Source organism: Eretmochelys imbricata, chromosome 24, assembly GCF_965152235.1.
Source record: "Eretmochelys imbricata isolate rEreImb1 chromosome 24, rEreImb1.hap1, whole genome shotgun sequence".
In the NCBI taxonomy this organism is placed as follows: Eukaryota; Metazoa; Chordata; order Testudines; family Cheloniidae; genus Eretmochelys; species Eretmochelys imbricata.
In genome coordinates, this window is record NC_135595.1 from 20,519,025 (window position 1) to 20,546,871 (window position 27,847).

General features: G+C 69.5%; 1 protein-coding gene across 4 annotated transcripts; it reads right to left on the reverse strand.

Annotated features, from left to right (window-relative positions):
• Positions 1-271: 271 nt before the first annotated feature.
• CIC (capicua transcriptional repressor) lies at positions 272-27,665 on the reverse strand. 4 transcript variants are annotated; one of them, XM_077840884.1, is made up of 21 exons: positions 27,433-27,665; positions 22,569-25,114; positions 13,873-14,022; positions 13,337-13,550; positions 12,890-13,019; positions 11,853-12,035; positions 11,401-11,566; positions 11,134-11,321; positions 10,627-10,846; positions 10,277-10,377; positions 8,787-9,927; positions 8,481-8,668; positions 8,270-8,400; positions 8,008-8,192; positions 6,045-6,284; positions 5,276-5,724; positions 4,556-4,809; positions 4,170-4,324; positions 2,513-2,644; positions 2,234-2,365; positions 272-1,457 (listed from the first exon to the last, which is right to left on the reverse strand). In XM_077840884.1, the coding sequence occupies exons 1-21, from the start codon at positions 27,663-27,665 to the stop codon at positions 1,162-1,164; spliced, it is 7,434 nt and encodes a 2,477-aa protein (XP_077697010.1). In that variant the 3' UTR covers positions 272-1,161. The 4 variants fall into 4 exon arrangements, with proteins under 4 accessions (XP_077697010.1, XP_077697012.1, XP_077697011.1 ...); XM_077840886.1 differs by having other exon boundaries at positions 4,170-4,321; positions 27,433-27,554; XM_077840885.1 differs by lacking the exon at positions 27,433-27,665 and adding an exon at positions 26,491-26,617.
• Positions 27,666-27,847: the final 182 nt, after the last annotated feature.

Consider the following 27,847-nt stretch of genomic DNA (forward strand, 5'->3'; position numbering starts at 1 on the left):
CAGATGAGCCACGTGTGGCTGCCGGGGCCAGGTGCTCGTGGCGCATCCAGCAGCGGGTGCGTGGGCCTGAGCCGTGCAATGCCCCGGCTGGGCCAAGCCAGAGCCCCTGATGGGGCCTGGATTTAGCCCTGGCCCCCCAGGCAGCTGAGGGGGTGGAGCCCGGCACGGCTGGGGCAGGTCAGGAGGCGGAGCCTGGCACAGTCCCCACCCCCAGCACAGCAGGGGCGGAGCATGTGAGGGTGGGGCAGGGGCTGACACAAGCCACAAGCCATCAGGTCTCAAAATATTTAACATTATTAAAAGTCGTCACTTTCCAGGTGTCCATGTCCCCCCCCGCAGTCTCCACGGCAACAGGGGCGGGGCCAGGAGCCTGCAATGGGCCGGTCTGGGTGCCACAGTGGGGATGGGGTAGCCACTGGCATCATGGTGGAGCAGACCATCCCAGCAGGGGGGTAGGGCACACCCTGTTGCCCATGGGGGAGCAGACCATCCTTGTGGAGCGTGGGGGGGAGGCGCTGGCATCTGTGGCGGAGCAGACCATCCCGGCTGGGGGGGGGGGCAGGCGCTGGTGCCCATGGCAGAACAGACCATCCTGGCTGGGGGGGGAGGAGGCGCTGGCATCTGTGGTGGAGCAGACCATCCCAGTGAGGGGGGGGAGCAGGCAGGCGCTGGTGCCGATACCCATGGCAGAGCAGACCATCCTGGCTGGGGGGAGGCAGGCGCTGGTGCCCATGGCGGAGCAGACCATCCTTGCGGGGGGGGGCGCTGCAGTCCATGGTGGAACAGACCATCCCAGCTGGGGAGGGGGCAGGCGCCCATGGCAGAGCAGACCATCCTTGCAGGGGGCGCTGCAGTCCATGGCAGAGCAGACCATCCTGGCTGGGGGGAGGCAGGCGCTGGTGCCCATGGCGGAACAGACCATCCTTGCAGGGGGGCGCTGCAGTCCATGGTGGAGCAGACCATCCCAGCTGGGGAAGGGGCAGGCGCCCATGGCGGAGCAGACCATCCTTGTGGGGGGGCGCTGCAGTCCATGGTGGAGCGGACCATCCCAGGGGAGCAAGGAAACATCTTTGCCGGGGCCCCCGGTCAGGCCGGGGCGTAGCAGGAAGGTGGGCGAAGCTCCCAGAATGCTTTGCTTCCAGCCGTGCCACTCAAGGCCCTTCATCTGCCACTGCCTGCGGCGCCCCCCGGGGGAGATGTCTGGCTATTGTCCCAGCTGGTGCTGCCACCTGCCTCTGCCCCCGGGTCCGAGTCCTGGGGGGGCCCGGGCTCCAGGGGCTGCCCCTCAGCGGCTCCGCCACCGCCTGGGCCCCCCGGCTCGGGGGTGCTGGGCGCCTGCTCGGTGGGGGTGGCCGCCTGCATGATCTTCTGCCGCACCTCGCGGATCTTCAGCTGCAGGCAGACCTTGGTGGGGAAGATGTCGGAGTAGCGGGCCTGGAACGCGGCCGTGGCCTGGGCTGCGGGAGACAAGACACCGTGTCAGCGACACAGGGCTGGTTCCACGGGGGCCCGGCGCCGGGGCGCGGCCCCTCTGGGCGGGGGCTGGTTCCACGGGGGCCCGGCGCCGGGGCGCGGCCCCTCTGGGCGGGGGCTGGTTCCACGGGGGCCCGGCGCCGGGGCGCGGCCCCTCTGGGCGGGGGCTGGTTCCACGGGGGCCCGGCGCCGGGGCGCGGCCCCTCTGGGCGGGGGCTGGTTCCACGGGGGCCCGGCGCCGGGGCGCGGCCCCTCTGGGCGGGGGCTGGTTCCACGGGGCCCCCTCGCCCGGCGCCGGGGCGCGGCCCCTCTGGGCGGGGGCTGGTTCCACGGGGCCCCCTCGCCCGGCGCCGGGGCGCGGCCCCTCTGGGCGGGGGCTGGTTCCACGGGGGCCCCTTGCCCGGCGCCGGGACGCGGCCCCTCTGGGCGGGGGCTGGTTCCACGGGGCCCCCTCGCCCGGCGCTGGTGGGTGGGCAGGGTGGGGCTGCACAGCAGTTTGGTGGAGGACACGATGGAGACGCCTGCATCCCCCTGACGCTGACCCATAGAATGGCCGGGGTCCTGCCCCACTCCTGGAGTCAACAGACTGGGGAGCCCACAACGATGCCTACATGGAGAGTCCTCCTACCCCATGGTACCCCCTATGGAGCTCCCCGCCCCACAGTGCCCCCTAATGACTCCCTCCCCCCGTTCCCTGCCCCATGGCACCCCCTAGGGAACCCCTAGCTCCGCGCTGGCTGCGGCCCCCGGCAGCACCGACCTGAGGGGAAGAAGCCGTGGTCCTGGAAGAGCTGCATGACCAGCGCCCGCCTCTGGTCCAGGGTCCGGCGCAGCGACGAATACGGGACTTTCTCGTACTCCAGCTCCCCCAGCACGTCCTCCGCCTCCGCGCCTGGGGGGAGGGGCTGTGAGACTGCGCCCCGCCCCTTCCTGCAGGCCCCGCCCCAGGGTGAGCCCCGCCCCCTCCTGCAGGCCCCGCCCCAGCCCCGTCCCATCCCGCCAGCCCTGCCCCCTCGCCGGCCCTGCCCCCAGCCCTCACCCGTCTTGTCGAAGGTGAAGATGTCGCCCTCGCACTTGGCGCTCTTGGGCGTGTTGGGCTCCGAGCTGCAGCTCGAGCGGCGCCGCATCTTCCGCTTGGGTGAGATGGGGTCCTCGGTGGAGGAGTCCAGGTCTGGGGAGGCCGAAGGGCTAATGAGCCCCCCATCCCCTCCTGCATGGGGCGCCGGAGCCCCTCGCTCCCGCCCCGCCGCCCTGCCCCCCAGCCCCACCGGAGCCCCTCGCTCCCGCCCCGCCGCCCTGCCCCCCAGCCCCACCGGAGCCCCTCGCTCCCGCCCCGCCGCCCCCCACGGTGCCCCTCACTCCCGCCCCGCCGCCCTGCCCCCCAGCCCCACCGGAGCCCCTCGCTCCCGCCCCGCAGCCCCCCCCGGTGCCCCTCACTCCCGCCCCGCCACCCTGCCCCCCAGCCCCACCGGAGCCCCTCGCTCCCGCCCCGCCGCCCCCCCCCGGTGCCCCTCGCTCCCGCCCCGCCGCCCTGCCCCCCAGCCCCACCGGAGCCCCTCGCTCCCGCCCCGCCGCCCCACCGGAGCCCCTCGCTCCCGCCCCGCCGCCCTGCCCCCCAGCCCCACCGGAGCCCCTCGCTCCCGCCCCGCAGCCCCCCCCGGTGCCCCTCGCTCCCGCCCCGCCGCCCTGCCCCCCAGCCCCACCGGAGCCCCTCGCTCCCGCCCCGCCGCCCTGCCCCCCAGCCCCACCGGAGCCCCTCGCTCCCGCCCCGCAGCCCCCCCCCGGTGCCCCTCGCTCCCGCCCCGCCACCCTGCCCCCCAGCCCCACCGGAGCCCCTCGCTCCCGCCCCGCAGCCCCCCCCGGTGCCCCTCGCTCCCGCCCCGCCCCCCAGCCCCACCGGAGCCCCTCGCTCCCGCCCCCCAGCTCCACCGGAGCCCCTCGCTCCCGCCCCGCCGCCCTGCCCCCCAGCCCCACCGGAGCCCCTCGCTCCCGCCCCGCAGCCCCCCCCGGTGCCCCTCGCTCCCGCCCCGCAGCCTTGCCCCCCAGCCCCACCAGAGCCCCTCGCTCCCGCCCCGCCGCCCTGCCCCCCAGCCCCACCGGAGCCCCTCGCTCCCGCCCCGCAGCCCCCCCCGGTGCCCCTCGCTCCCGCCCCGCAACCCCACCGGAGCCCCTTGCTCCCGCCCCGGTGCCCCGCCCCTCAGCTCCACCGGAGCCCCTCGCTCCCGCCCCACAGGCTCCCCCCCGGTGCCCCTCGCTCCCGCCCCACAGGCCCCCCCCCGGTGCCCCTCGCTCCCGCCCCACAGGCCCCCCCCACAGCCTCCCCCGTGCCCTTAGCTCCTGCCCCGCAGCCCCGCCCCGGTGCCCCTCGCTCCCGCCCCGCAGCCCCCCCCACAGCCTCCCCCGTGCCCCTCGCTCCCGCCCCGCAGCCCCCCCCGTGCCCCTCGCTCCTGCCCCGCAGCCCCGCCCCGGTGCCCCTCGCTCCCGCCCCTCAGCTCCACCGGAGCCCCTCGCTCCTGCCCCACAGGCCCCCCCCCGGTGCCCCTCGCTCCCGCCCCGCAGCCCCGCCCCTCAGCTCCACCAGAGCCCCTCGCTCCCGCCCCGCAGCCCCGCCCCCCAGCTCCACCGGAGCCCCTCGCTCCCGCCCCGCAGCCGCCCCCCAGTGCCCCTCGCTCCCACCCCGCAGCCCCCCCACTCACCGGTGGAGTTTTTGCGCTTCTTGCGGTAGCTGCCCAGGATGGCGCGGGGCGACGTGGCCAGGGACTGCAGCGTGGGCGAGGGCAGAACCTCCTCGGGCTTGAACTCGGGCAGCTCAGCGAAGCGCTCCTCGAAATCCACCTCCGACAGAACCCTGCTGGGGGAGGGGCGGGGGCGCGTCATGCACCGGCTCTCCCGGACACCACGGTCCCCTCCTCTCCCCCCAGCCTGAGCCCAGGAGTGGGGGGTCCCCTGAGATGGGGGCGCCGGGTGTCTGCCCCAGGCCAAGCTCCTAACAAGCCATGTGATCCCTGACCCTGAGTGACTCCTGACCCCTGGCCCCAGGTGACCCAGAACCCTAATGACCACTGACCCCCCCGTCACTCACTTGTCCACCGAGTCAAAGGTTTTCTTCAGCGGGGGAGGCCGGACCTTCACCTTCTTGCCGCCCCCCCCCTCCTTGCGCTCTGGGCCCTCGGGTGCACCGGGGATTGGACCTGCCCCCCGGGACCCCTCCCCAGAGCCAGCAGGGGCGGGGCTGAGCGCAGAGGAGGACGAGGAGCCAGCAGGGGGCGCTGGGATTTCAGGGCGGCTCTCAGGACCCGGGACCCTCCAGTCGGGGGAGACAGGCACCCGGGGGGTCTGCGAGGAAAAGAAGCGTCAGCATCGGGGGCAGGAAAGGCCCCTGAGGTTGGGGGGGTTCGGGGCAGAGGGGCGGTAGGGGAGTGATGGGGGACAGGAGGTGGGTTATTAACCCTAATCCCGTCCCAGCACTCGTAACCCCAGGCGCAACCTCAGGGGAGGTGGTGGGTGAGGTACGATGGGGTGGGGCTGGGGGCTCCCTCACCATCTCGGTGTTCTTGCCCCCCTGGGAGCAGTGGGGTGGGGGTAGGGTGGCGGGCGGGGAGGATGATGGGGGGGGTCACTCACCATTTCGGGGTCCTCGCCCCCCGGGAGCAGTGGGTGGGGTGGGGGTGCGGGTAGGGTGGCGGGCGGGGATGATGTAGGGGGGCCACTCACCATCTCGGACCCCTTGCCCCCTGGGAGCAGTGGGTGGGGCGGGGGTAGGGTGGTGGACAGGGGGATGATGCGGGGGCAGGTTACTCACCGTCTCCGGCCCCTTGCCCCCCAGGGCAGCTCCGGGGGTGCTCGCCTGCTCTCGGGGTGTTCGTTCCTCACTGGCCCCTGGCGCAGCCTCCCGCTGGCTCCAGCCCTCACCGCTCTCAGCCTCAGGCACTGGGTGCTGGGGGGGCGCGGGCGAGGGGGGGCGCCCATCCCAGCTGTCTGGCTCCGGAGCTGGGCCGGGTCTGGGGGGCTGGGGCGGAGGGGAGGGGGCAGGCAGCTCCGGAGGCTCCCTTGGGCTCTCCAGCTCCCGGGAGACGCGGGGGGCCCCCCCAGGCTCCGTCTGCTGCCCCCCTGGAGGCCGGGCAGGGCCGGGTGACGGGGCCGACTCATAGGAGCCCACGGGGATGCTGGCGATGGCGGCCTTCACCTTCTGGGGGGGCTTCGGCGGAGGGCGTGGGGGCCGGGCAGGCGCCGGGGGGAAGGCGAGGGGGCCTGTGGGGGGAGAGAGATAGTCATAGGGGGCTGGGTGAGCCACAGGGACCCCCCCACTTACACCCCCCCAGCTCCGTCCCCACCCCAAAGCTCTGCCCCCAGTTCCATACCCGTGAGGGCGGAGCCTAGCCCGCTCCCACCCCATAATTCTGCCCCCACCCCATACCCGTAAGAATCTGGCCCAGCTCAGCCCCACCCTCTGTTCCGTAGCCATGTGTTGGGGACCTGCCCAGCCCCATCCCCCCGTTCCATAACCCCACCCCCATTCTGTAGCCAGGTGGGTGGGAGTGGGGCTCTGCCCAGCCCCACCCCATTCATACCCATAGGTCCAGGCCCCAGTGTGCCCTGGCTGCCAGCACTGCTCCCCTTGGGCAGGATGGGTGCAGGGGCGGGGCTGGCCACGCTGTAGACGAGACCGTGGGCGGGTGACGGGGCGGGGCCGGCGGTTGGGGGGCCGGGGTAGATGGCCGTAATCACCGGGCCGCTGCAGGAGGGGGGCAGCTGGGGGCTGGGCAGCGGGGAAACCCCCATCTGCCCCGGGGCCAGCAGAGGGCTCTGCCCTGGGGAGAGAAACACCAAGGGTGAGACGGACAGATGGATCCACTCCCCTGCCCCCGTCCCTCACCAGCCCCCCACACTCCCATGACCTCTGCCTGGTGCCAGCCCCTCCCCACCCCAATCCAGCACCAGCCACCCCCGCCCCCATCTGGCAACAGCCCCACCCCCGACACAGCCCCCTGCCCCCGTCTATTGGGACTGCCAACTTTCTACTCGCACAAAACTAAACACCCTTGCCCCACCCTTCTGCGAGGCTCCGCTCCCGCTCACTCCATCCCCCTCCCTCTGTCACTCGCTCAGGGGGTTGGGGTGTGTGGGGGGGTGAGGGCTCCAGCTGGGGGTGCGGGCTCTGGGGTGGGGCTGGGGGATGAGGGGTTTGGAGTGAGCTGGGGGGGCTCCAGGCTGGGACCAAGGGGTTCGGAGGCAGGAGGGGGCTCCAAGCTGAGGCAGGGGGGTTGGGGTGCAGGAGGAGGTACAGATTCTGGGTGCGGGCTCCAGGGTGGGGCTGGGGGGGTTGGGTGCGTTGGGTGCAGGGGGAGGGGGAGGGCTCCGGCTGGGGGTGCGGGCTCCGGGCTGGGACCGAGGGGTTTGGAGGACGGGAGGGGGAGGGCTCCGGCTGGGGGTGCGGGCTCCGGGCTGGGGCCGAGGGGTTTGGAGGACGGGAGGGGGAGGGCTCCGGCTGGGGGTGCGGGCTCCGGGCTGGGACCGAGGGGTTTGGAGGACGGGAGGGGGAGGGCTCCGGCTGGGGGTGCGGGCTCCGGGCTGGGACCGAGGGGTTTGGAGGACGGGAGGGGGAGGGCTCCGGCTGGGGGTGCGGGCTCCGGGCTGGGACCGAGGGGTTTGGAGGACGGGAGGGGGAGGGCTCCGGCTGGGGGTGCGGGCTCCGGGCTGGGGCCGAGGGGTTTGGAGGACGGGAGGGGGAGGGCTCCGGCTGGGGGTGCGGGCTCCGGGCTGGGGCCGAGGGGTTTGGAGGACAGGAGGAGGATCAGGGCTGGGGTGGAGGGGCTTACCTCAAGCAGCTCTCGGAAGCAGCGGCAGGTCCCCGCTCCGGCTCCTAGGCACAGGGGAGACCAGGCAGCTCTGCCGCACACTGCCCCTTCCGCAAGCGCCGCCCCCGCAGCTCCCATTGGTCACGGTTCTGGCCAAAGGGAGCTGCGGGAGCAGCACTCGGGGCCGGGGCAGCCTGCAGAGCCCCCTGGCTGCCCCTACGCGTAGGAGCTGGAGAGGGGGCCTGCCGCTGCTTCCGGGGGCCACGTGGAGACAGAACAGGTAGGGACCAGTCTGTCTTAGTTTGGCTGCTGGGCAGAGCTGCCAGGGTCCCTTTTCGACCGGGCGTTACCGTCAGAAACCGGACACCTGACAAACCTACAGCCCCCCCACCCAGCCCCAGCCCCCCGCCCCCATCTGGCACTTGCCCCCAGCCCCAGCCCTGACCTAGCCCCCTGCGTCCCCGAACTAGCCCTCTGCCTGGCACTTGCCTCCCGCAGGTCACCCAACCCAGTCCCAGCTCCCACCCAGTGCCAGTCCCGGCATAATGCCCCGACCCAGCCCCAGCCCCCTTCACCACTACGTCCCCAACCCAGCTATCTGCCCCCTCCCTGGTACCGACACACCAGGGCCAGCCCCGCCAAACACATGAGGGGAGCAGAGGTCTGGATTGAGTGTATCAACGCCCCCGCATTGCAAACCCACCCCCCCGCATTCACAGCCCCCCTCCCCCCTTACCCGAGAGCAGCGGCTGTACAATAGCCGGCCCGCTGGGCCCGATGGCCGTGAAGCCCAGGGCCATGGGGGCCGGCCCCACAGGGGCCTGCACGTAGGTGGCAGCGGGGGCGACGCCAGGCTGCGAGGGGGAGGCCGAGGTGCCCAGGGTCAGCTGGTGCCCGCCTGTGGACTGCACATAGGTGATCCTGGGCAGAGAGGGGGGAGCGTTACAGGCAGGCGGGGGGGACACAGAGCCCTGCCCCTCCACGACCCTGGTCCCTACCTGGTGGAGGAGGAGGGCAGCAGCACCTTCTGGGCCTGACCGGAGGGTCCCACGAGGGCCGTGGCTGGGCTCAGGGGGGGCGCCAGGGCGCCACTGTTCAGAGCAGGGGTCAACGAGGTCACCTGGATGACCTGGGGGGTAGAGCGGCGTGGTTAGAGGGACCCCCAAGCCGTCCCCCCCCCCCCCCCCCCCGGCACAGACATGCACTCACCTTGCTGGCAGGCTGGGCTCCGTTCTGCAGGGGCACCGGGAAGGGCGGCGCCACCTGGGCCATGGGGCCGGCCCCACCCCCGGGCCGCACCGTCACCTGGGGCGTGGCCACAGGTACCAGCACCTTGCCCTGCACCAGGTGGGCAGAGCCTCCGGGGCCTGGGGCCTGCACTGGAGACGCTGACTGGGCTGGGGGGGAGACAGGGGCTGCATCAGGATGGGGTGGGGGAGAGGGAGCCAGCCCCCCCGCCCCATCCCCCGCCCCGAGCCAGCCAGCCCCCCCGCCCTGGGGCCAGCGCCCCCTCACCTTTGGGGGCGGTGGAGACGACGGTGACGGCGGTGCTGGCGTTGCCAGGCCCGGGCTGGAGGACGGGCAGGCCGTGGGGCGTGGTGGCGAGCACCTTGCTGCCGGTGGGGGGCAGGGTGAAGTGGATGCTGGCGGCTCCAGCCCCTGCCCCCTTGCCCCCAGCCACCTGCAGCTGCTGGGGTAGGGTGGGCAGGATGTACTGCACCTGGGTGATGCTCCCTGCCTTGCCTGGGGCCCCCGGCAGGAGGCCCTGGGGCTGCAGGATGCCCAGGGGCACCGGCCCATTGGGCCCGGACCCCGAGGGGTTCTGGGTGATGAACTGCACCGAGGGCTGCGGTGGCAGCACGGTCACTGGGGCCGGCCCGGCCCCCGCCCCCCCCGCCTGCCCCACCAGCAGGTTGGTCACCACGTTGCCCGGGGCCTTGGGCACCGGCCCGAGCAGGGGCCCGGCCACCAGGTGGGGGGAGGGGGCCTGGCTGGCAGGGGGCGGGGGCTTCTTGTCGGCGTAGAGGAGGCCGATGCGCCCCACAGGCACAGCCTCGGGCTTGGCGCCCCCCAGCACGGCCAGGGCTGGCGGGGCCGGCTCCAGGGCTGGGGGGCTGAGCAGGGGCCCGCCCTCGCCCACCCCCCGGGGGAAGGGCTTGCTGGCGATGGGCACCGGGGTGCTGCTCACCGGCTTGACCACGTTGGTGACCACGGTGGAGGCCGTGCGGGCTGGCGCCCCCCCGTAGCCGCTGAGCGAGGGCGCCGTCACCAGCACCGTGCCTGCGGACAGGCGCCCTGGGTCGGGCAGCACCAACGCCTGCAGCGCCCCCCCGGGGGGGGAGATGACCGAGGGCCCGGCGGCGCCTGTCTCCGCCCCCCCGGCGCTGTCAGCCCGCTTCCGGCGGTAGGGGGGTGCCGGCTCAGGGCGCTTGGCTGGCGCGGGGGCGGGGGGCTGGGCCCCCCGCGAGTCCTGGGCCTTGAACGGGCTGGGCGCCAGCGGGAAGGGGCTGTAGGGCTTGGCCAGGGGTGGCTGGTCGGGGCCATGGGGCAGGTCCAGTTCAGGGGGGGCTGGCGGGCGGCAGGGGGCAAAGGCGCCCGAGGAGGGGGGCAGCGGCGGGGAGCGGATCACTGGGGAGAAGAGCTTCCGCCCAAAGCCCTGGGGGCAGAGAGAGACACAGGGGGGAGGTTAGGTACTGCCCCCCATAGCTCCCCTTGCCCCTCATAACTCTCCCACCTCTCCCTGCCCCCCCATCAACTCCCACACAGCCCCGTCTCTTCCTGCCCCCCATAGCCCTCCCCCACCTCTCCCTGCCCCCATCAGCCCCCCATCAACCCCCAGACAACCCCTCTGCCTCTCCCTGCCCCCATCAACTCCCAAACAGGCCCCCTGCCTTTCTCTGCCCTCATAGCTCCCCCTGCCCCATATCAGCCCCCCTACCCCCATCAATCCCGTATAGCTCCTCCTGCCCTCTAAATAGCCCCCCTGCCCCTTCCCCAGCCCCCACCTTGCCGTCGGGCTCCTCGTCTGAAGAGGTGTCGCTCTCACTGTCTGTCACCCTCTCCTTGCACTTCAGGTCAATGTCGGGCGGGTTGAACCCATCGTCCGCTGGGGGGGGCAGGAGGGGGCAGAGTCAGTGATGCCCCCGAGGCCCCACCCTCACTGCCCGGAGATCCAACCCCCTCCCTGCAGAGCTGTGCCGGGGGGAAGACACGTCTGTGGGGTGTGCGGCCGTACAGCGGGGCCATGGGGGGGGGTGGCTAAGGGATTTCTGGGGGGCAGTGTGGAGTCCGGGGGCTCTAGGCGAGCTCCAAGGGAGCCGGGAGCTCTGAGGGGTTCGGGGGGGGGGGGCCTCACCAATTACATCATCGTCCCCCTCCTCCTCACAGATGACCATGCGCTCCTCGTCGCTCGTCATGTCCTCGCTGGCCACACGCTGGGAGCGGGCGGCACGGGGGGCTGGCGGCAGTAGGGGGGGCCGGGGCCCCTCACCTGGAGCTGCGAATGGGGTCCCAGAGGGGCCCGGCCCCCCATACTGCCCCTTCCCGCCGGGGTAGGGTGACGGGCTGGAGCACATCTGCAACAAAGCAGGGAGCAATTGGGGGCTGCGACCCCTGCACCTCCCACCAGCAGGCCCCTTCAACCCAAACCTGAGATCCTCCCCCCATCAGGGATCCTATTCCCCCCCGATCCCCAAGCAGGGCCCCCCAACCCAGACCCGAGACCCTCCCTCCCATCAGGGATCCCATTCCCCTCCCAGTAGGGCCCTCCACCCCAGACACAGACTCCCCACAGGGGACCCAATACATCCCCTCACCACCCCTCCAGAACCCAATCCACATGAGCTCCAAGGCCCCCCAGTACCTGTGTGAGCTCCTGCAGCGCCTGGCTGTCCCGCTCCCCGGTGTTCAGCCCGTGCACCCCGCTGTGAGAGAAGGCCCGGGGCCGCTGCGCCCCAGACCCCGCCACGTGGATCAGCCGCTCCCCGGGCACGTGCCCCGTGCCCCCTGCCTTGCCCTCTGGCCCTGCCAGCACCGGGATCTCCGAGGAGGCTATGGGGGAAGAAGAGAGGGGCTGAGCAGGCTGTGGGGGGAGCCCCATGAGGGGGAGAGGGGAGGGGGCGGGTCTCACCTCCCGGCACGGCAGCCGTGCCCGTCTCCGACATGCTGCGCTCCCGTGCCTCCTTGGGGCCCCCCCCAGGCCCCGGTGCTGAGGGCTTGGCGTCCGAGCTCGACTTCTTCCGGTCCTTGTTACACCACTTCCAGTCGGGGTGTGCCTTGAAGTGCGCCTCCTTCACCTGCACACGGACCACGTTAGGGGGCACCCCGCTGGCCCCCCAGACCTCCCGCTCACCGGATCCCCAAGTCCCTTGCTCCCCCGGCCTGACTCACTGGCCCCCCCGCGTCCTCCCGCCCGACTCGCTGGCCCCCAAGCCCTCCACTGACCACCTGCAGCGCAGCACCCCCTGCTGACCCCAACGCTGAGCTCCCCAACCCCCTCGTTGACACCCCCTGCTGTCCAACTCCCTGCAGTACGGCCCCCCCCCCCCCCCGGCAGCCCAGGCCCCGCCCCGGTGCCCGCACCTGGAAGGCCAGGTCATGGTACTTCTGCTTCTCCTTGGGCCCCAGGGCGTACCACCACTCGCCCAGGATCTTGCTGACCGTGCGGTTGTCCTGGTTCGGATGCCGCTGGTGCACCAGGGCCCGGTGCCGCTTGCTGAAGATCATGAAGGCGTTCATGGGCCGCCGGATATGGTCCTTCTCCCGCTGCAGGGAAGGGAGGGGTCAGTATGCAAACGACCTATGCACCCACGGCCAATCATATCCCTCCAACAGGAAGGGGGTCTAGGGGAGGGATCAGCATCCAAATGAGCAACACACCCACGGCCAATCACATCCCTCCAACAGGGAGATGGGGGGGGCTAGGGGAGGGGTCAGTATGCAAACAAGCAATGCACTCACAGCCAATCATACCCCTCCCCAAAGAAGGGGGGCCTTTGGGGGGTCCTCATGGAGTATTCCATGTATAAATACAGGGGGGGATGAGTTCTCATGGCACATTCCATGTGGGGGATTACGGGGGCTGGTTCTTATGGAACATTCCATGTGGGGGATGGAGGGGAAGGGGGAGTTACCATGGAGCGTTCCAGATGGGGGATAAAGGGGGGCATGAGGTGTCATGGTGCGTTCCATGTGCAAATTAAAGGGGGGGGTGTGAATTCTCGTGCCACATGCCATGTAGGGAATAATCCACTTGGCCTTGGGGAAGTGCAAGTCTCTCTGGACTGTTCCATGCACACAGCATTGCGGGGGGGGGCACTCTTGTCTCTGTACCATTCCATACACAGGGATGGAGGGGAGCTGGTCTCTCTGGACTGTTCCATGCACACTGTGGGATGCCCTCTCTGGATCATTCCATGTACGGGGGGTGGAGCGGATTTCACTGGACTATCCCATCCACATGGCAGCATGGGGGAGGGTGTCTCTCTGGCCTGTTCTATGCACATGGCGAGTGGGGAGATGGTCTCTGTGTGGGGACTGACCGTTCCACGGACACAGGGGTGGAGAGATGGAGTCTCTGGACTGTTCCATGCACACGGCAGGGGGACAGTCTCTCTCACCTTGTTGGGGCTGCGCCCATCCTTCTCGGAGGAGGAGTCTCGCTCCTTGGGCAGGGCGCTCAGCGACTGCGTCCGGCGCTTCCCGGGCTGCAGAGGGAGCTGGATCTCGGGGGACACAATCGACAGGAACCTGTGCAGGGCGGGCGTCACTCTTGTAACCCTGCTGCCCCTCGATCCTCCCCCCAGCCTGGTCCCTGCCCCAGATCCCCCCACACCCTGCCCCCAACCCTTCCAACACCCACTGTACTGCCCCTGCCTCCACCCCACAAGGCCCCAACCCACGTCCCCCTGCCGGCCCTGACCATGTGCCCACAAACAACCCTCCTTACTCCCCTGCCAGCCCCATGTTCCCCCTTCCTCCTCAAAACCCTGCACCAGCCCCATGTCCCCTCATCCCCCCCGTAGCCCCCCCGCCAGCCCCCTGTCCCCCAACCCTCCCCCACTCACGCGTCATCGTGGTCACTCTCTGTCTCGCTGTCCAGTCTTGGGGGCCCTGGGGCCTCGTCCACGAGCTGGGAAGGGCCCTCTGCCCCTCCAGCCGCTGCCGTGGCCTGGGGGGCTGAGGCTGGGCTGTCGGGGCGGGAAGCCTCCCGTTTTCCCAGCTCAGCCCCTGACACCACACCCGGGACGTCATGGGCAACAGCCGCTGATTCTGGAGGCTCTGGTGGGGGCAAAGGTCAAGGGCAACAGCCCATGAGAACACACCAGGCAGAGAGGGGCCATTTTTGTGGGTCACACTGAAATGCAAAGGATGCCCATCCCCTACCACCATCAGCAAAGCAGAGGCCATTTTTGTGGGTCACACCAAAATGCAACAGCACGAGCTCCCCCTGCTAGCTGCACTCCTTGCTTGCTGCGCGGGCATCATTTTGGTGGGTCACACACAAAAGCCAGCAGTTCCCCTGTGCTGGCAAGGAACTGGCTGGGCTCACGGCCCCCCTGGCTCTCCCCAACTGGCCCACATGAGGCTATCCCACCCTCACCTTTGTTCTGATTGGACACTGCGGGGTGATTGACAGGTTGCTGGCCCTCGCTGGGCTGGACGGAAGAGTCCGGCTGGCTGGGGGCCAGGAAGGGCACAAGGGAGTGCCACGGGAACACGGCCACAGAGCGCGGCTCCACGTTGGTCCAGACTGGAAGGGAGAGAGCAGACAAAGGGTTAAACACACAGCCAGGACGCCTGGGTTCTCTCCCCAGTTCTGGAAGGGTAGTGGGGTCTGGTGGGTCAGAGCAGGAGGGGCTGGGAGCCAGGACGCCTGGGTTCTCTCCCCCAGGGTCACTCTGCCCTCTACCATACCCCCAGTATTGGGGCTCCCTGGCCTTACCCCATGCTCAGATAGCCTCCCGTACCCCCCAGCAATGGGGAAGGACTCTGGAGTTTTCCTTTGCACCAGGTTCCCTCCCCACAACCTGGGGGTGAATGCAGGGAGGAGCCCCAGAGGTGCTGGCTGTAGGAGGGGAGAACAGGCATGGTGACTCTGCTTTGACGCACAGCGGCTGCCAAACCCAGGGATGTACAGGGGGAGGGGAGCCCCCCAGCACTGATCTGGGGGCAAGGGGAGCCAGCAGCCCCCCAATGCACCCCAGAGTAGGGCATCACCCCATGCTACTCCCTAGAGGGGTAGCTCAGGGCGCAGGACAGGGAAAGCATGCAGCACTGAGTCACCCCCAGGTCCATCCCACCCCCACATCTCCCAGCCCCAGATGATCCCCTCGCCCCTTCCTGTGGGGCCTCTCAAGCTGAGCAGCACTTCCTCCTGGGGGGTGGAGGCCAGGGACACAACCACACACCCACAACACCTGCGGCCCTGCCACACCCCAGCTACACAACAAGGCCCTGCCACATACCCCAGCACAATGCAACACACACAACATCCCACAACATATCACAGCCCTGACACACACAGATGTCCCAACACAGTGCAGCTGGGGCATCCAACACGCACAGAGCTGTACCACATCCTGCAACACACACACACTGCAACACTACACAGCAATGCAACATAACACAACACACACACACACACCAACCTGCAGTGCAACACAGCTTGGCAAACACAAATACACCGGGACATCCTGTAACACACCGCGGCAACCCAAGTCCTGCCCAACCTGCATCGCACAAAGCGCCACCAGACACCCGAACGCAACAACCTCCGCGCCCCACCAGCGAGAGCCCAGGTTGCTCCCCACACCTGCCTGTTCGGGCCCCGGCCTGACCCCTGCATGGGCACAGCCCCCTCAGCCCCCAGCCGGGCAACTACCACAGGGCAGCACCCACATGGCCAGCCTAGATGGGGCAGGTGCCCCATGCGCGACAGCAGCAAGCCAGCCCACCCCGCAGCTGCCTGTGCCACGGCGGGGAGCTGCCCACAGGCAACGGGGCAGCATGCCACAGCCACCCCCCCACGATGCAGCATCCTCGCCCCAGCCACCTGCCAGGGCACCAACCCAGCCGCCCACTGCCAGCCCTTGGTGGCATCGGGGGTCCCCCAACCCCCTCAGCGCCCCCGCTGTCCGTCCCGGGAGCACGGCGCGTGCGCGGCTAACTCAATTATTAAAGCCCTTAAGTGGCTGGCGGTGGGGCGCTGCCGGGAAGCCGGTTCTGCCTTCCTGTTCTCCGGCCGGTGACCACATCCCCCGCGGCGGGGGGGGGACAGGATGGAAGAGGATTTCAGCAGGGAGGGGGTGTCGCTGCAGCCCCCCCGTCACTCCTCCCCGTCCCCCATGATGGTGCCGAACTCCAAGCATGGATGGGTCTGCAGGGCTGACGGGGGCACAGACACACCCCCCCAAAACGCGTCACGGCCCCGAGAGCACGCAGCAGGGTCAGGCAGGAAACCTGAGGCACAGAGATGGGAAGGGACTGACCAAGGTCACAGTGAGCCAGGAAGAGAACCCAGGAGTCCTGGCTCCCAGCCCCCCTCCCCCCTCCCACTACACCCACTCCCCTCCCAGAGCCAGGATAGAACCCAGGAGTCCTGCGCGCTGCACCTGGCGGGCGAGGGGCAGGTCTGCGCTGGGAAGTTAATTCAGGCTCTGGGGACGGAACCAGCTCAGTTGCCCCCAGAGCCTGACTGCCTCGGGGAGCTCAGGGAGGGGGCAAGGAGAGCCCCAGCATCGATGGACCCTCTGCGGTGGGGGGCCGGGGAGCAAGGGGCCCCAGTGGCCCGTCCAGTCCTCAGCCATCGTGCTGGGGCTGTGACCCAAACATCCACAGAATACCAGGGCTGGAAAGGACCTCAGGAGGCACCTAGTCCAAGGCCCAGCATGAAGCAGGACCGATCCCCAACTCCCTAAACGGCCCCCTGAAGGATTGAACTCACAACCCTGGGTTTGGCAGGCCCATGCTCAAACCACTGAGCTACCCCGAACCCCCAGACCAGGGCTGGACCAGGGCCAGTGCCCCGGGGGGGGGGCCCCGCGCCCCACTCCTGTCCTGGCCCAGCAAGACCCCCCAGGCACCCGGATGGGAGCTGGCAACTCCTAGAGGGCAGCGGAGGGGCTCCACACCCCATTCCTGCCCCCCCGCCACTCCCCCCCATGCGCCCAGACAGGACCTGGCGCCCCCAAGAGGGGAGGGGCTCCACACCCCATTCCTGCCCCCCCGCCACTCCCCCCCATGCGCCCAGACAGGACCTGGCGCCCCCCAGAGGGGAGGGGCCCCACGCCCCATTCCTGGCCCCCTGCCACTCCCCCCCATGCGCCCAGACAGGACCTGGCGCCCCCAAGAGGGGAGGGGCCCCACGCCCCATTCCTGCCCCCCTGCCACTCCCCCCCCATGCACCCAGACAGGACCTGGCGCCCCCCAGAGGGGAGGGGCCCCACGCCCCATTCCTGGCCCCCCTGCCACTCCCCCCCATGCGCCCAGACAGGACCTGGCGCCCCCCAGAGGGGAGGGGCCCCACACCCCATTCCTGCCCCCCAGGCAGTCCCCGCCTTGCGCCCAGACAGGACCTGGCGCCCCCCAGAGAGGAGGGGCCCGCGCCCCACTCCTGCCCCCCGCCACTCCCCCCCCATGCGCCCAGACAGGACCTGGCGCCCCCCAGAGGGGAGGGGCCCCGCGCCCCACTCCTGCCCCCCCCGACACTCCCCGCCATGCGCCCAGACAGGACCTGGCGCCCCCCAGAGGGGAGGGGCCCCGCGCCCCACTCCTGCCCCCCCGCCCCCGACTCTCCCCTCGGGGCTGCCAGGGGGGCTCGGTGGCGGGCAGCTCTCGGGGTCCCCCCGCGCCGGGGTTCAAAGGTCACCGGCTGCCCCCCCCCGCCCCCCGCGCCACTGACCGAACATGCCGAGCCCCCGCCGCGGCGCGGGGGGGGGCAGCGCTGCCGGGGGTCGCTCCGCGGAGAACATCGCGGGGGGGCGGCGGCGGGGGTCATGCCCCCCCCGCCCCCTCTGCCGGCCGGGGGCGCCTCAGCCCTGCGCGCGCGCGCGCCCGGGGCCGCCCCCAGGCTGGGGGGGGGGCGCGCGCGCCGGGCCGGGGGCGAGCGAGCGCGGGCGCGCGCGGAGCGGGCGCGGGGCGGGCGGGGGCGCGCGCGGGGGGGGGTCTCCGCCTGTCGCCGTTGCCCGGCGCCCGCCGCCGCCTGTCGCCGCTTGTCCCGGCCCGGCCCCGCCTGGGAACGAGGGCGGCCCCCCCCGCGCGCGCCCCGCGTCACGCAGGCCCCAGCGCCCCCCCCATTGGCCGCCGCCGCCCCGGGTCATTCACATGCAAATGAGCGGCGCTCACACACGCCGCCCGCCCATTGGCCGCCGCGGCGACGTCACCGCGGGGCGAATCAACGGCTCGGCTCCCGATTGGCCGGGAGCGGCGGCGCCAGCTATTGGCTGCTCCCCCGCCCCCCCCCGCCGGCGCTGGGAGCGGGGCGGGGCCGCTGCTCCGCCTGGGTCCTGCGGCGCCGCGCCCCTCACCCTGGCCTCAGGGCACGGCAGGACACGGGGTCACGTGGGCCGGCCGGGCACGCTCACTCCCGCACCCGCCTGCACACTCACGGGCCCTTCGTAACACGCCCGCACACACGCTCCTGTGCACCTCTGACACGCTCACTCCCGCACCCGCCCGCACACTCACGTGCCCTTCTTAACACGCCACACACGCTCCTGTGCACCTCTGACACACTCACTCCCGCACCCGCCCGCACACTCACGTGCCCTTCTTAACACGCCCGCACACACGCTCCTGTGCTCCTCTGACACGCTCACTCCCGCACCCGCCCACACACTCACGTGCCCTTCTTAACACGCCCGCACACACGCTCCTGTGCTCCTCTGACACACTCACTCCCGCACCCGCCCACACACTCACGTGCCCTTCTTAACACGCCCGCACACACGCTCCTGTGCACCTCTGACACGCTCACTCCCGCACCCGCCTGCACACTCACGGGCCCTTCGTAACACGCCCGCACACACGCTCCTGTGCACCTCTGACACACTCACTCCCGCACCCGCCCGCACACTCACGTGCCCTTCTTAACACGCCCGCACACACGCTCCTGTGCTCCTCTGACACACTCACTCCCGCACCCGCCTGCACACTCACGTGCCCTTCTTAACACGCCCGCACACACGCTCCTGTGCACCTCTGACACGCTCACTCCCGCACCCGCCTGCACACTCACGTGCCCTTCTTAACACGCCCGCACACACGCTCCTGTGCTCCTCTGACACGCTCACTCCCGCACCCGCCTGCACACTCACGTGCCCTTCTTAACACGCGTGCACACACGCCACACACGCACACTCCATACACCCACACATGTGCGCTTAACACGCCTGCAGCCGCACCACACACACTCCTGTGCACCTCTAACACGCTCACTCACGTGTCATACACAGGCTCATGTACGCATCTTACATTCCCATGCCCCACACCCCCGCAGCTGACACGCTCACAGCAGTGTGTGCTCCCTGGCCACACTCGCCTGCGCGTCAACCACACGCCCACCCAGGCATCCCACTCAGCTGCCCCTCATGGGCACGAAACGCTCACATGTTCTCACCCCAATACCTGCCTTTACACACACACAGGCACGAGGACGTGCCCAGAGAGGTGTGCACCAGCATGTCTGCACACACAGCTGTGCACTTTCACTCCCCCACGGAGCTGTGCATATGTACACACGCTCCTCACACCCGCGTGCGCACACACGGGCATGCTGCTGCCCACATGCGCGCTCTCACACAGCTGGGCTTGCTGACACACGCCCCCCGTGCTCACACACAGACACTGACGTATCTGGCTATGCTGACGCACACCCACTCTCTACCACACACTGACACACACAGGCCGACACACACACAGCTGCTCTCTATCTCACACACGCACACTCCCAGGGGCGCTGGCTCCTCACTGGCTGCCCGCCGGGCACGCTGGGGGCCCAGCTGCATTCTTGGGATAACCTCGCTCACACACCCAGGGGCGAGGGGGAGGAGCCGGCCCTGCCAGGTGGGTCCCCGCTAACCCGGGGCCCTGCTAACCCGGGGCCCATGCACACTCCCCACATACACCAGGCCTGGCAGCCTGAGTCAACACGGCCTCTGCTCACACCCCGGGCAGGTCCATGGAGTAGGGGTCGGAGAGAACCCAGCAACCCCACTCCATGCCCCCCAGCCCTGGGCTGAGAGCTCACGGGGGCGGGCACAAACACACATGTGAGAGAGGAAAACAAACACACCCAGTGAGAGAGACGTGCACAACACACACGCTGCAAGCAGGAGACACACAAAACACCCCCCCAAACATGCGCGCGTGCCGCACACGCACAGGAGACACGAATGTGCAGTAGGAGACATGCACACGCACCTACACCCCACAAGAGAGACAAGATACACTGAGAGGGACGCACACATGCCAATGCACTGTAACACCACACTACGCACACCTGCAAATGCAGTTTAATACACTCGGACACAAAGAGCAGAGACACAACAAGAGCAAGACAATTCCAATGTGGCAACACACCCAAAGTATAAGAACACACATATCCTGTACAGAAAAAAAACCCACACACCACACAGCCAGCAAGAGACAGCCCACAAAACACACAGAACTGCCCACAATGTACAGCGTAACACACACAGCAAGAGACACCGACTAGAGCGCAGGGCCCATCCCCTCCAGCGGGGGGGGCAGGGACACACACACAGAGCAGGACTCAGCCCCTCCAGCAGGGGGCGGCAGGGACACAGTCTTGGGGTCCCCTCCCCCCATGCAGTTCTGGGGGGCAGCAACACAGGACGGCCCATGGGACGTTCCAGTGGCCACCAGGGATGAGTCTCGCAGCCAGGGGGCCCGCTAAGAAGATTGGTGGGGAGGCGACCATGAGAGCACGAAAGGAACTAGGGGGCAGCCTGTTCCCCCTCCCCCATTCTGGGGCAACCCTACCCCACACAGGAAGGATGGGGTCTCCATGGCAACCCCGGGGGGGGGGTGTGTCTGGGGTTGCCATGGAGTCCGTGGGGTCTCCAGGGCGACCCAGAGCGCAAGTACCCACCCAGCAATGCCAGCGTGAGGGTGCGAGACGCCCCTCAGGGGAGGTGAGCGGGCAGAAGCAGATGCCAGCGCATGGGGGAGGGACAGAGGGATCGCAAAGGGGTGCAAGAGAGTGTGAGATGGCAGACGAACGTGCAATGCGTGCGTGCCACAAAGCCACCACCTGTGAAGCTGCCAGGGCTCAGCTGGACCAGAAGGACCCAGCGCCACCAGGACCCCGTGCGCGTGAGCAGCTGCTCCGGCCTGGCAAGCGTGGCGCTGCGGCTGAGGGCTGGCGTGAGCCTGCGCCCGCCCAGAACCAGATTTCCGGGCGAACCCCCAGCCCCACTGCTATGGGACCCAGGTGTCGATAACACGCCCAGCATCCATGTGTAGAACACACTCATGTCTGTGGGAAGGGGGAGGCATCTGTATACATACTGTGCACGTTTGACAGCTTGGAGCTGCCTGGTGTGCACAAGTGTGCAGGAGCAGTGGGCAAGGTGTGAGCGCAGTGTTTGTGCCAAGTCTGGGGTGTGTTAGGTGTGCCAGAGCCACGTGTGCACCCCAGGGCTGTGACTAAAGTGGTGGGGTCTGTGAAATATGCAAGTGACATGTGAACCGGGCGTAACACACTTGTGTTCATGAGTGTGATCCGTGTAAGTATGTCATGTGTGCAACTGCTTTTGTGCACATCTATGCCAGTCACACAGGCACTGTGGGAGAGCTTGTGTATGAGCATTATCTGCGGGAGGGTGGAGAGGCCAGCTCTGTCATGTCCCCTGCACTCGTGCAACCCCATCGCACGCCCACTTGCACACCCACCCTTCTCACGCCAATATAAATAGAGATGGGGCTTGGAGCACAGGGAGATGGTCGCTCTGGTTACCGGTTGCCAAGAGACGGCAAACTACATCCCCGATACTGCAGGGATGGTGATGGGAGGGGAGCGAGTGAGCTGCCCGTTCACACCCACACCCCTGGGGCAGGGAGCTAGGCCCCACCCCCCAGGGATTCCACAGCCAGCTCCACAATGGCTGGTGATGGGGGCCTCTGACCAGAGGCCCGGCTCAGTGCGACAGCGAGTGTGTGAACCCTGCACTGGGAACCCCAAACTAGGGCGAGAATGAGCATACGAGAGGGCTAGTGTATGAGCCCATGGTGCAAACGCTGCCCCAAGAGCCCCAGGCTGTGCAAAACTGAGCACACGAATCCCACGTGCAAGCCCTGCACCGGAGATCCAGGCCTGGGTAAGAAGAGAAAAAGCCCCATGCAGAATCGCCGAGGAGCCCCACATCCAGCCTAGGCGAGTGTGAATGGCCAGCAACGCACAATGGGGGTGGGCGCCAGCAGGGTTTGGTGACAGCCACCGGGGGAACCGGAGGGAGACTGAGCCCCCAGGGCCAGGCACCGTGAGACACACGCACACACTCAGAAGCATTGACACGCACACAGCGTCCCCTTCAGGGCACTGGCATCTCTCGCACACACACCCAAGGCTGTGCACGTTCAGCATCACACGCAGCCACGTTATTCCTGTCCACCCGCTGACCCCAGCCCCCCTCAGCAGCCAGAGGGCGGGGGGGGGGGAGCGGTTGCCTTTTAGGCTGAACTAGGCTAGAGATCAATGTCGAGAGCTGAGCTGACAGACTAGTATTCCAACTAAGACACAACTCCAAACCCGGCATCCCTCGCCCGGCGCTGGGAAGCGGCCACCTCTGGGGTAGGGCGGGGGCTGTCTATACAGGGACCCCTCGCCCGGCGCTGGGATGCGGCCACCTCTGGGGTAGGGCGGGGGCTGTCTATACAGGGACCCCTCGCCCGGCGCTGGGATGCGGCCACCTCTGGGGTAGGGCGGGGGCTGTCTATACAGGGACCCCTCGCCCGGCGCTGGGAAGCGGCCACCTCTGGGGTAGGGCGGGGGCTGTCTATACAGGGACCCCTCGCCCGGCGCTGGGATGCGGCCACCTCTGGGGTAGGGCGGGGGCTGTCTATACAGGGACCCCTCGCCCGGCGCTGGGATGCGGCCACCTCTGGGGTGGGGCACAGGAGCTGTTCATAGAGGAACCCCTGTCCCAGCAGAAATATGCAGCCACAGGTCCAAGACCATTGTATGCCAGAGGGGAGAGCGCCCCCTCCCGAGCCCCGCCCCAGTCCCTGCAGCACTGCACTGAGGCCAGGCCTGAGGGCGCCCCGGAGGTCCCTTACCTGTGCCAGGCCGGCCCATGATGATCTCTTTCTTGGGGGCTGGCGGCCCAGGGTAGTCGTTGGGCACAATGACGGGCAGCAGGGCAGCCGGGGAGGGGTGGAAGGCGACCGGCTGGAAGGGCGAGGAGACGCTGAAGACGGGGGGTGCCTGCTCAGGGGCCGGGACAGCGCTGGCCTGGCTGCAGGGGAGCGCCCGCCCCATATTGATGGGCACCGGCACCTGCAGCTGTTCTTTGGTGCCCACCTTGCCCAGCCGGGGGCTGCCTGCCCGCCCCTCCCGCGGCTTCTCCGTGAACTTGGAAGGCAGCGGCACGTCGGGGTTGCGGACGATGACAGGCGAGTCCCGCTGCACGGCCGGCACCCGGCGCACCATGGGGCTGGGGTCGGAGGTCAGCCCGGCGGGTGGGGAGAGCAGCAACAGCGGCGAGGCCTGCTGGGAGCGGGAGGAGAAGGGCCCGGGGCCCGGCGGTGAGACGGCCCGGAAGCCGGCGGGTGTGGAGGGGGTGGGGGTGTGGGAGACTGACTCCACCCCCGAGTCCAGACTGTCGCTCTTCTGGAAGTCGGCGCCCCCCCCCGGCCCGCCGTGGGGCGCCTCTGCCTTGCGCTTGCTGGGGCTCATGGGCACGGTGAAGGTCAGGTTGGTCTGGAAGGTGGGCACGATGCCCGAGGAGTGCCGCTCCCGGTGCGGGGCGTGGTGCAGCATCTCGGGGCTCAGCACGCCGCCCCCCGCCCCCTTGGGCGTGCTGGCACTGACGTGGCGGCTGCGGGCAGCTGCCCGCTGGATGACGGGCGAGGCGTTGATGGGGCTGAAGTTGGCGGGCCGGAAGCCGAAGAGGGGCGAGGGGGACGGCGAGGGGGCGGGCGAGAAGGGCGACTGGGTGGAGACGGGCGAGAAGGACGGGGTGCCCGAGCGCGAGCTGCCCAGCGACACCAGCATGACGGCCGCCTCGCACTCGTCGAACTCGAAGCGGGACAGGTCGGCTGGCGCCACCAGGCGGGGGCGGGAGTCGCCGCGGGCGCTGCTGGCCTCGCTGTCGCGAGACGTCTCATCCCAGTCGAACTCGGCGCTGCCCTCCCGCAGCCCGCTGGCCCGGCCCTCCGACAGGCTCTCCAGCTCCTTGGTGCGCATGGAGAGGTGGCGGGAGCAGTACCCCCGCCGCTGGGACTCCTTCATGCAGCCCTCGCGGGAGCAGAGCCGGCGCCATTGCTTGCCGTTGAACTTCTTGCGGATGCCGTTGGGGGTGCAGACCACGTCCCCCTTCTTGTACTTCTGCTGGGCGGCCGTCAGGGGCGTGCGGGAGCGCCCCGAGCCCGGCGTGCTGCACTTCTCCACCGACACCACGCTGCTGCTGCGGCTGCCGCCCGCCTCGGGGCTCAGCAGCGGGGAGGCCTGCTCCGGCAGGCGGGCGAATGCCGGGGATTTGGGGGGCGACAGCAGCTGCTGGGGGGCAGCCGAGGGCTTCTCCTCCCCGGCCCCCCGCACGCCAGCGCTGATCTTGGAAACCTCGGCGTCCTCCGGCTGCTTGGGCTCAGGGCCAGGGGGCTCCTCCTCCTCTGGCTTGGGGGGCGCGGCGGCAGCTGGGTTCCAGGGTGGGCGCAGCAGCCGCAGGCCAGAGCGTGGCACCCAAACCGTGTCCTTGCGGGGGGCCGGGCTGGGGCTGGCGAAACGCACCTTGTAGGAGGCCGGCTTCAGGCTCACCTCCATCACAGTGCCCTCGTAGTAGGTCGTCTCCTCGGGGGCCACGCAGACGCAGACACGGGCCCCCACTGCCACGGCGCCCGCAGAGGGCGTGGTGTCCAGGACCACGTCCAGGGCCCCCGAGCCCAGCGCCCCCTCGTAGTAGGTGACGGCCCGGTCGCCGGCGAACTGAACTCCCAGGTCCTGGCCGCGCCGGACGTGCTTGACCACGGCTGGCTGGAAGATGCCCTGGCGCCGGGCCAGGACCCGCTGCGAGCGCAGCAGCCGCAGGTCATAGTCGCTGGGGCCAGGAGCCGGGCCCCACAGCTCCCCCCCAGCTCCCTTGGCGTCCTCGTCAGCCGAGTGCTCGCTGGCTGTGTCGGTGCTGGAGGAGGGGCAGCGCCCGGCGCCCTCCTCGCCTGGCACCCCGGAGCCCTCGGACCCGCTCCACTCCTCCCCGGCCGCTGGGTTCTTGCGGGGGGCTCGGGATTTGAAGGTGGCCGTCTTGCGGCTCAGAGGGGGCTCCCCTGGAGGGTCGTCGCACCCCGGCTCCCCCTCGGGTGTCTCGTAGGGATCACTCTGCCTGCCAGGCAGCTCCCGCGAGCCGGGGTCCATCTTCACTGGCATGAGATGGGGGCCTGACAAGGGCGGGGGCTGGGCAGGGCTTTCCTCCCCACCTCCCCCGCCCGCCTCCTCTTCCTCTGCCGGCTTGGGCCCCCCCTCAGCCGTCCTGCGCTTCTGGGTCTTGGCCCGAGTGGATGGGGGAGAGCGGCTGCTGCTGCTGCTGGACGAGGCAGAAGAAGAGGAGCTGGCAGCCTTCCTCGCGGGTTTCATCTTCCAGCCTCCAGGCAGGGTGAACTCACAGGACCTGGGAGGGCAGGGGCGGGGGGGAGACCAGGTCAAGGGGTGAGGTCTGGACAACCCACCCAGGGCTTCCCCCAGCTCTACTGGGGCCCCTGAACCCCGACCCACAGCCCTCCCCCAACATCCCAACTACCAGGGGGGAGTTTGTGTGTATAGTCCCAGGGCGGGGGGGCCAGAGGGAGTGCTGGGATCTCATGTCCACCATGGGGGAACGTGGGTTCCTGCGTGGGGGCAGTAAGCCCCTGTGTGGGAGAGGAACATCCCCTAATACACCCTGTTCTGGGAACGGGGCTAAATTTGCCCCTCACATACCTGTCTGCCCTGAATCCTGGCCCAGCCCAGCCTACCCCAGGCAGGGAGAGGTTAAGCAAGGTGTGTGTGGGGGAAATCTCTCTGCCCATGTGCAGATCTTAAAGCCCCCCCCCCCCCAGAGTGTGTAAAGGTGTGTGGGACGTCCCAGCTGCTGAGATCCCCCGGGACGATTCCTGGCCCCCAATTTCAGGCAGAGACCCAGGAGTGGCTGGAACGCCACCCCCTCCCCCCTTAAGATGGGCTGAGGGAGGGAGAGCAGCTGGGCCCTGCCTGTATCCTCCGGAGTCCTGGGCCACTTGGCCTAGCAGGGCCCCTCTGGGCATCCCTGGGAGGAAATGGGGCCAGAACCGCCAACCCCACCAATACCAGGGAACCCCAATCCCAACACCCCCCCGGGCCAGCCCCCACCCCCACAATGCCAGCCCCGTCTGCCTTTTCTGCACCCCCCCCAGCTCATCTTCCCCAGCTCCAGCCTTCCCCCCGCCTCAACACCGACTGCCCAGGCCCCCTAGGACATCCTGACACCCCCACGCCCTGGGCCCCATTTCCCCTAGTCTGTCAGGCCCAGAGGATCCCCCTCACCCCCAGCTCCCCAGACACACACACACACGCTGGGGTCTCCTGAGTGGCTCACCACTCTCCAACCCATAATACTATCCCAGGGGGTCCCTCTCACCCGGGAAACCCCCATCCCATAATAGCAACGCAACCCCCTTGCCCAGCCTGCAAAAAATGGTGCAGCCCTTTCCTGCCACACTACTGAAGATGGTACCGCCCGGGGGGGCTCCCCCCTTTTTCAGGGGGGGTTGGTACATACCGCCCTGGGGGGTTCCCCCCATTTTCGGGGAGGGTTGGTACATACCGCCCTGGGGGGCTCCCCCCATTTTTTAGAGGGGGGTTGGTTAGTACCGTCAGAGGGGGCTCCCCCCATTCTCAGAGCGGGGGTTGTTTGGTACCGCCCGGGGGGGCTCCCCCCATTCTCAGAGCGGGGGGGTTGGTTGGTACCGCCGGGGGGGCTTCCCCCTATTTTCTGACGGAGGGTTGGTATCGCCCCGGGGACCCCCTTACCTGTTTGCCCCCCCGTCCGAGGGGGAGCCTGGTACAGCCCTGCCCCCTATCCAGGGGGTTGGTACAGCCCGGTCCCCCCCGCACCACGGGATGGTCCAGCCCGAGCCCCTCTCGGCCCCTCCGAGCCCCTTTTACTCCAACAGACAAAATGGTGAATGAATCTGGACCAGCTGGAGCCGCCGGCCAATCAGCGCGCATAAACCCCTGACTGGCAGTCGCGGGGGCCAACGGACACGAGGCAAACCGGGCATGGCCCGCCTCCCAAGATTAGCAGTGGTAGTGGCCAATCAGAGGCGAGGAGAGGCGGTTACTATCCCAAGCTCATCCTGCCCCTTCCCTGCGAGGGACACTTACAGTAGCCAATGAGAGACCGAGAAGGCGTAGAGGAGTCCGGCACAGGAGGTACAGTAGCCAATAGCAGAGAAGGGGCGGGGCGGGGCCAGGCCCAGACTTGTTTACATGGCGCGGAGCGAGGGGGGAAGCGCGAGGCCGCGCGGCGCGTCATGGGAGTTGTAGTCCGCATCCCGGCACGAGCCCCGGCGCCCCCGCTCCGCGGGACGACTACGGCTCCCGGTACGCAGCGCGGCCGCTTCCCGCCCCGCGCGGAACCTGCTGGGAGGCGTAGTCCCCGCCGACGGACTCCCCACACTACATCTCCCAGCAGCCCCCGCGACCGACCCTGCCCCAGGCCAGGCCAGGCGCCGCTCGCTGCGCGCTGGGTGACGTAGTCCCCGCCGTGACCCGCCCCTCGGAAGCCACTGGGCGGCCCCCCCCGCGCGGAAAGACTACAACTCCCATCACCCCCCGCGGCAGCCCGGCGGGCGCCCCCCCCCCCCCGCAGGGCCTGGGAGCGAAACTCCAAGGGGAGAGGACAGGAGCCCCCTCCGGACGCCCTCCCGGGGAAGGGTCATTTGCATCTCATTAACATATTCATGCGCTCACCCGGCGGTCTCTCCCGGCCCGGTTCCGTAGCGCCTCGTCCGGGCCCCTCGCGCTTCCTCTCGGCAACAGCGGAGCCGCCGCGGCCCGCACCGCGGCCAATCAGCGCCCGGACCGGGAACCCCCCCGCCCCCAGCACACACACACGCCCCACGTGGGGGCCGGGGGCGGGGCTGGCCACAGCCAATCCGCGCCCGGGGCGACCAAAGGATGAAGTCATCGCACTGTGCTCCCATTGGCTAGGGGCGGCACAGCCCTCGTCCAATCAGAAGCCGCCTTCGGCAGGCCAGGGAGGAAGGCGGAGCGGCGTGTGTGTGACACGCTGGAGCCTGGGAGCCGCAGTCGCTGGTATCCCCCCGCCGCGCGCCCGCGGTGCGTGCAATGCAACCCCCCCCCGCCCCCCGGGGCGTGCAATGCA